This window comes from Trypanosoma conorhini (assembly GCF_003719485.1).
Source record: "Trypanosoma conorhini strain 025E chromosome Unknown Tco_14.4_contig_00735, whole genome shotgun sequence".
NCBI lineage: Eukaryota > Euglenozoa > Kinetoplastea > Trypanosomatida > Trypanosomatidae > Trypanosoma > Trypanosoma conorhini.
Window position 1 is genome coordinate 2,099 of NW_021704816.1, and position 6,309 is coordinate 8,407.

At 53.7% G+C, this 6,309-nt stretch overlaps 3 protein-coding genes across 3 annotated transcripts, besides 6 other annotated features; all 3 read right to left on the bottom strand.

The window, feature by feature from the left end:
* The first annotated feature begins 234 nt into the window (after nt 1–234).
* Nucleotides 235–274: a microsatellite.
* Nucleotides 275–1,279: 1,005 nt separating this feature from the next.
* On the bottom strand, nt 1,280–2,278 carry Tco025E_08249 (glyceraldehyde 3-phosphate dehydrogenase, cytosolic; the record flags this gene model as incomplete). The annotated part of the gene is made up of 1 exon (XM_029375104.1): nt 1,280–2,278. One exon carries the CDS (start codon nt 2,276–2,278, stop codon nt 1,280–1,282), a length of 999 nt encoding a protein of 332 aa, XP_029224810.1.
* Nucleotides 2,279–2,380: 102 nt separating this feature from the next.
* Nucleotides 2,381–2,407: a microsatellite.
* A 290-nt stretch (nt 2,408–2,697) lies between these two features.
* Nucleotides 2,698–2,723: a microsatellite.
* A 63-nt stretch (nt 2,724–2,786) lies between these two features.
* Nucleotides 2,787–2,818: a microsatellite.
* Nucleotides 2,819–2,978: 160 nt separating this feature from the next.
* Nucleotides 2,979–3,005: a microsatellite.
* An 82-nt stretch (nt 3,006–3,087) lies between these two features.
* Nucleotides 3,088–3,117: a microsatellite.
* A 242-nt stretch (nt 3,118–3,359) lies between these two features.
* On the bottom strand, nt 3,360–4,598 carry Tco025E_08250 (putative tyrosine aminotransferase, putative,L-tyrosine:2-oxoglutarate aminotransferase; the record flags this gene model as incomplete). Its single annotated transcript, XM_029375105.1, has 1 exon — nt 3,360–4,598. The coding sequence occupies one exon, from the start codon at nt 4,596–4,598 to the stop codon at nt 3,360–3,362; it is 1,239 nt and encodes a 412-aa protein (XP_029224811.1).
* Nucleotides 4,599–4,863: 265 nt separating this feature from the next.
* Nucleotides 4,864–5,877, bottom strand: Tco025E_08251 (short-chain dehydrogenase; the record flags this gene model as incomplete). The annotated part of the gene is made up of 1 exon (XM_029375106.1): nt 4,864–5,877. One exon carries the CDS (start codon nt 5,875–5,877, stop codon nt 4,864–4,866), a length of 1,014 nt encoding a protein of 337 aa, XP_029224812.1.
* Between the last annotated feature and the right edge of the window lie 432 nt (nt 5,878–6,309).

Below are 6,309 nucleotides of genomic sequence, written 5' to 3' on the forward strand. Positions count from 1 at the left end.
TGCGGCGCCGTGTCGCGTGCTACAAAGAGCCCCACGCATCTCATCATTCTCGGTCATGCAAGCAGGCACGCACATGCATACCTGCAGCTCTCCGTGCGTGTGTCTGCGGAGCAGGGGCGGGCACCCTCGTCGTCCCCCCCGCGCCTCAACTTCTTTCCCCCGGTGTAGACGAGCGGCTTGCGGTGACGCCCTGAGGGTCCGCTCGCTATTACAAGGGATGGCAGACACGGCCTCGCGGAGGCGGTTGAGCTGGGCGGCGCGGAGGCGTAGGCGGCATCAGCGCTACTATCTAACGATATCTCCGTTGGGTCGTCAATGGGCGCACTCAGATTTCCCGAGTTACATAAATAAGAAATTCGTCATCAACTACCGCCGACGCGCGCCGCACTCTCTTGGATCATGTTGTTGAACCGCCGGAGGGATGGGGCTGCAGCCCTCCGCAGCCTGCCGTTCTGCGTGGGTGTGATGGTTTTCTCTAGCTTTTTATTATTTTCTTTTATTGCTGCATGATAAAAGCGAATTGATAAAAGTCTCGGATAAATTTGGTCGTTTGGCGTGAGTTATTGCGTGACTCCCTTTGTGTGTCGTGAAGCCGCGTCATAGGGTCGACTGTGTGGCGGTTGTGTTCTGGTTTTTTTGCCGGCTCTACCTTCTGGTGAAGATCAGCGAGTGCGTAGGAAAAACAGAGGTGCATAGGGGCTGAACTGAATCGGGAGGCTCTACCCACAAAATATTACACGAGGCGTGCCTGAGCTCTCTCTCACGCACAGACGCAGCTGAGAAAGTGCGGTGAGTTGAACCGTGACCCTCCACATGCACAGGATGTGGTAAATGAAAAGGAAGTAATTGTTGCTATGCATGTGGGGGAGCCTGATTATTGAAATTAAACTATCCCCACAAATAAAATCCCTCGCCTGCAATAAAAAAAAACCTAATCTGACATTCATGTAAATTCAGTAATACAAGCGCTTTCTCTGCTCGATTAATCCAGTAGTGTGCAGTGATTCTCCAGAGAATAATGCCTTGTATTGATTTTGCGTTTTTTTATATCTGTTGCTCGCTTATGTAGTTGTACAGGCGTATGAATGCGTAACGTAGATGCATACTATTTTTTTCTCCACCCCTGCGTGAATGTCTGCATATGCCTCTCTCCCATCAAGAAATCTTTTCTGTCTCACTGTGTCATAGGCCTCCAAATCGTTTTTTGTGTGTATCGTTTTTCTCGTTATTTTTTTTTCCTTTTGTACTTCTTTTGTGGTCCCCGATCCCGTCGGCCTCGCTAGTGCGCTACGACGTATGCCACGAGGTCCAGCACCTTGTGGGAGTACCCCGTCTCGTTGTCGTACCAAGAGACAAGCTTCACAAAGTGGTCGTTGAGGGAAATTCCGGCCTTCACGTCGAAGACGGAGGTCAGTGGGACGCCGTTCATGTCGGTGGACACGACCTCGTCCTCCGTGTAGCCAACAATTCCCTTCAGCTCTCCCTCGGCGGCCGCCTTGACGGCAGCGCAGATCTGCGCGTAGGTTGCCGGCTTTTCCAGGCGCACGGTGAGGTCGACGACCGACACGTTGGGGGTCGGCACACGGAACGCCATGCCCGTCAGCTTGCCGTTAAGCGCAGGGATAACTTTGCCGACCGCCTTGGCTGCGCCGGTGGAGGACGGAATGATGTTCTGCGACGCTCCACGGCCACCGCGCCAGTCCTTGTGCGAGGGTGCGTCAACGGTTTTTTGCGTGGCCGTGACGGCGTGGACCGTTGTCATGAGGCCCTCAACGATGCCGAAGTTTTCATGAACGATCTTCGCGAGCGGTGCGAGGCAGTTGGTGGTGCAGGAGGCGTTTGAGACGATTTCCTGGCCCTTGTACGTCTTGTTGTTCACGCCCATGACAAACATGGGCGTGTCGTCCTTTGGCGGGCCTGTCATGACGACCCTCTTTGCGCCGGCCTGAATGTGCTTGCGGGCGGTCTCGTCGGTGAGGAAGATGCCGGTCGCCTCAACGACGACCTCCGCGCCGACTTCATTCCACTTGATTTGGGCGGGGTCGCGCTCGCTCGTCACGCGGATCTTCTTGCCATCAACGACGAGGGCACCGTTCTGCACCTCCACCTTGCCCTCATAGCGGCCGTGCGTGGAGTCGTATTTCAGCATGTACGCCATGTACTCAGCGTCCAGCAGGTCGTTTATGGCGACAATTTCGATGTCCTTGCGGTTCCGCGCCGCACGGAAAACCATGCGACCGATGCGGCCAAAGCCATTGATGCCAACCTTAACGGCCATTTCTTCCCGTGACCTCTCTTTAATCTTTCTTCCCTGCTTCTTGTAATGTGCGTGGGGCAGAGATGGCTATTATCCGTGGTCCTGTGGCGGAAGCGGGATAACTATATATATATATATGTATATATGTATGAACTACAAATTTCGCGTATTTATTCTCCAGTAATGCTGTTTCTTCACAGTTGCGTGCAGCGGAGAGGATAGGAAAGAAAAAAGGAAGAAAAAAAAAGAGGATGGTACAAAGTGAGATGTGCAAAGGAGCCCGGTGGGGCAGTGAGGCCGGGATCGGGTTTACCTCGTGCAGCGTTGTGTTTCTCAGCCGCACGCTCCCATTCCTTCCTTCCCGCTAACGCTCTCCACGCCCTGCTTTGCCGTCTCCTCCTTCTCCCTCCACCCACCCAGCGAGGGAGAGCGAAAAGTATACACACACATACACACATACACAAACTAATATATAAAAGACATAGTCGCTATAGAGGTGTTTACAATCACTTAATCCCATACGTACATGCACGCACACACACATACACACGTACACACACAATAAGTGAACGATACCATCACCATCACCCGGCGTGTATTCAGAAGGAAATGGCACACTTACATATGCACACATGTACTAGAGGCTTAACTATAGCGAGCAAATGATTAAAGCAAGAGACACAACCGAAGCCAGCATCAAAAGGAAAAATAGGCAGAATCGGGCGGTGGCTGTGGTGGCGGTGGTGGTATTTGTTTGGTTGCGTGTGTGGGGGGGGGTATTGCAAGCCAAAAGTGAAGACACAAAGGTGCAGACCGACAGAAAAGGCAACCCACCGCCACCGCCACCGCCACCGCCACCGTGTGGTGGGTGAGTCCACCGAATTGGGGTCCCGCGGCGGCCCTCACCCGTTCACACTGAGGCCCACTGACACTTGTGAGTCTGTGCCCACGCAGCAGATACGTGCCTATCCATGTAGCCTTCCTTCGACGCCCGTTCAATTTGTTTAGCGTTCGCCTCGTCCATCCCCCTCAGTTTACCACATCCCCATAAGACCCACGTTTTTCTTCTTCCTTTTACCCTTCTCTGCTTCACCTTTCCGCCCTATTGCACCTTCTTGTGTCGCTCGCAAAAGTTATGAATGCGTGCAGCGACCTCAACCGCTATTTTCTTTGGACGTGACACAACGACGCGGAAGCAGCCATGCATGTGAAAGAACTCTCCAGGGACCACCTGCACATTCTCTTCGTCCTCCAACTTCTCGTAGAACTCAAAGTCATCCTTGATGTCTTTGAAGAGGTCGGTGTTGACCTTCACCATGATAAACATCGCTCCCTGCGGCATCGCACACGCCAGGCCGTGAGAATGTTGAATCGCGTCCGCCAAACAAACCGCATTATCACGCAGTTCCTCAACGTTTCTTGCAAAGTACGACGCTGGCGTCTGGGACAAAATCGCCGGGAGTGCCCCTTGCACCAAAGTACATGGGCCCAGCGTCACGGCGCCCAGGTTCTGCATCCCACGCAAGACACCCTTGGCGTGGTCGTGTGTGTCCATAAGAAGAACCCAGCCAAGGCGCCAGCCAGGAACCACAAACACCTTTGACAGGCCGCCCAGAATGAAGCGCGGCACATGCGTGTCGAATGCCGCCACGGAGGTGAATGTCTCGCCGGAAAAAACCAGGCCCGCGTAGACCTCATCCGCAATAAGCGGGAGATGCAATTCCTCACACACACGGATAAGGTCCGCAAGGTGCTGCCGTGAGAAGTTACTGCCGCACGGGTTGGACGGATTGTTGATCAGAATCGCCTTCGTCTTATCATCAACGAGGCTTCGCAAGTGATCCAAGTCAATGTCCCAGTTGCCATCTCCCTTGCAAAGATAATGCCGTGCCTCAACTTCGTGGAGATCAGACATGAAATCATAGAAAGGAAAGCAGGGCATCGGGATGAGTACGTTGTCCCCCTCGTCACACAATGCCGTCAAAACCGTGACGAGGGCATGCGACACGCCACACGTGATTAAAACGTTATCCGCCTCGCAGTGTGCTGCCTGTTGTTCCGCAAAGTTCGCTCCCCAGTACTCCGCCACCGCCCGACGTGCCTCGGGCAACCCCGCCATTGGCGGATACTTGTTGTGCTGGTTACCCTCCACGCACCGCACAAGGGCGTCCACGGCAGCGGTTGGCGCCACAAGATTACCGTCATGCGTGGGATCGCCAATGGAGAGCTTAAGTTGGGACTTGTCCGCCGGCGCCTTTGACTTGCGTGTAGAAAGGCTCTCCAGTTTGTTCACGGCGCGGCTCGACATCGTCGAGGGTTCCAACACCTTCCAGGACGCCATGATTGAGATTAAACAATTTTTTTTTTTCAAACTCCCCGCTTCTCTGCCTTGCTCACTTGCGCTTCCTTCCAACTGTGTGAGGGGGAAGCAGGGGGAGAAAACACGCAAAATAAGGCAAAAACAAGAAAACGGGGGGCGAGGGGGAAATGCGTGCGCCCTGCAGAAAAGCCCAGCGACAAACGCGTGGACGCGATGACGTCTGTCAACAACACATTTGCGTTTGCTCTTCGTCGCTGAAGTTGGCGGAAGAGGCAACCTGTGGGCCTCACCAGCTGGGCTGCGGATTCCCGGGCGCCGGCGAAGAAATCATCGCCATAAGCCACGGCACGGGGAGCACGCGAAGCAACGGCAAAAACACCAACGTGCCTGGCACGTACACCCGCTCCACGCCATGGCAAACGGCCCAAATGCAGCTCTGCGCCACCTCCTCAGGAGTGGTAGGACGTGACCACAACGAAAAAAAAGAGGGCAGGCTGTCAGTGGAGGACTTCGGGGCCTCTTTGTCTTCCACCAATTGACCACCATCGGTCGATAAGCGTGACGCCGCTACGGCGCCTCGAAAGCTACTACACGGACAACACAGCGTCGTGCGCACCTTTCCACGTCCCCCCATCTCTCTGATCAGCAATTGCAAGCTCTCGTGTACCCCAACGGAGGCCCACTGTGAGGCAGCATAGTCAGGGTGCTTGGCGACCCCCATCACCCCCGCCGCATTTGTTATGGTGACAAAGTGGCCATCCTTCTGCCGCAGCATGCCCGGCAAGACGGCCCTGGCAAGAACAATGGAACAAAGGACATTGTTTAGCAAAATTCTTTCACTGGATTCATCACTGCGATCAAAAAAAGGCTTAGAACCACACAGTTCCGCGGCATTAACAATGATATGAACAGGCCCCAGTCGCTTAGCCGCACGTTGCAGTTGAACGCGACTCGCCAAATCAACAACGTTCACCAATAGCCGCTCACCAGCGCCCATCTCCCCCACCGTCGGGTTCATCAGTGCATCATCGCTTGGAGTGCACGCCCCTTCCTCGTCGTGAGTAGGGACAGCAGGAGCAAACTCACGTGCAAGCCTATTCAACCTCCCCTTGTCCCCGTCCCACACAATAACTTTGGTGTCAAGCTTAAGAAACTGCATGACGAGACATCTCCCCAGCGGCGAGGAGCCACCAATGATCAGGACGGTTTTCCCAGCAACCGTCCTGTAGCGGTAGGCAAAGCAGCTGTAGACGGACCAGATAACCCACAAAGTGAAGCACACAAAAAGCAACAATATCATCCCTTCCAATGCCAACAACTTTAACAGTTGTTATCAAAGAAAAAACACAATAAGCACCGAGAATGAGATCTTGCCCTTCAACCCTATAGAAGGCAACAACAAAAAAAAGGAAACGATCTGGCTCACGGCGCCCAACACACCAGTGCAAATGAGTTGCATGGCTAACTGGCAAGCGCATCAGCAAACAAATTCACAAGGAACCCCGCAATGGCCGGGGCTGCTGAAAACTGACGAAGTGGCAGTCTTCAGCGGGGCCCACGGCCACTGCACCCCCGTGCGCACGGTGTGACGACAAGGTCTCATGAGAAGAAGAAAAACAATAAAACATAAACGAATATATAACTGCTGCCTTCCTCTGCGGGATTATTGGTCAGCTAAACAACAAAAGACAAAAAAAAGGGGAGGAGTTTGAACCCTATACGCTGGCATTTC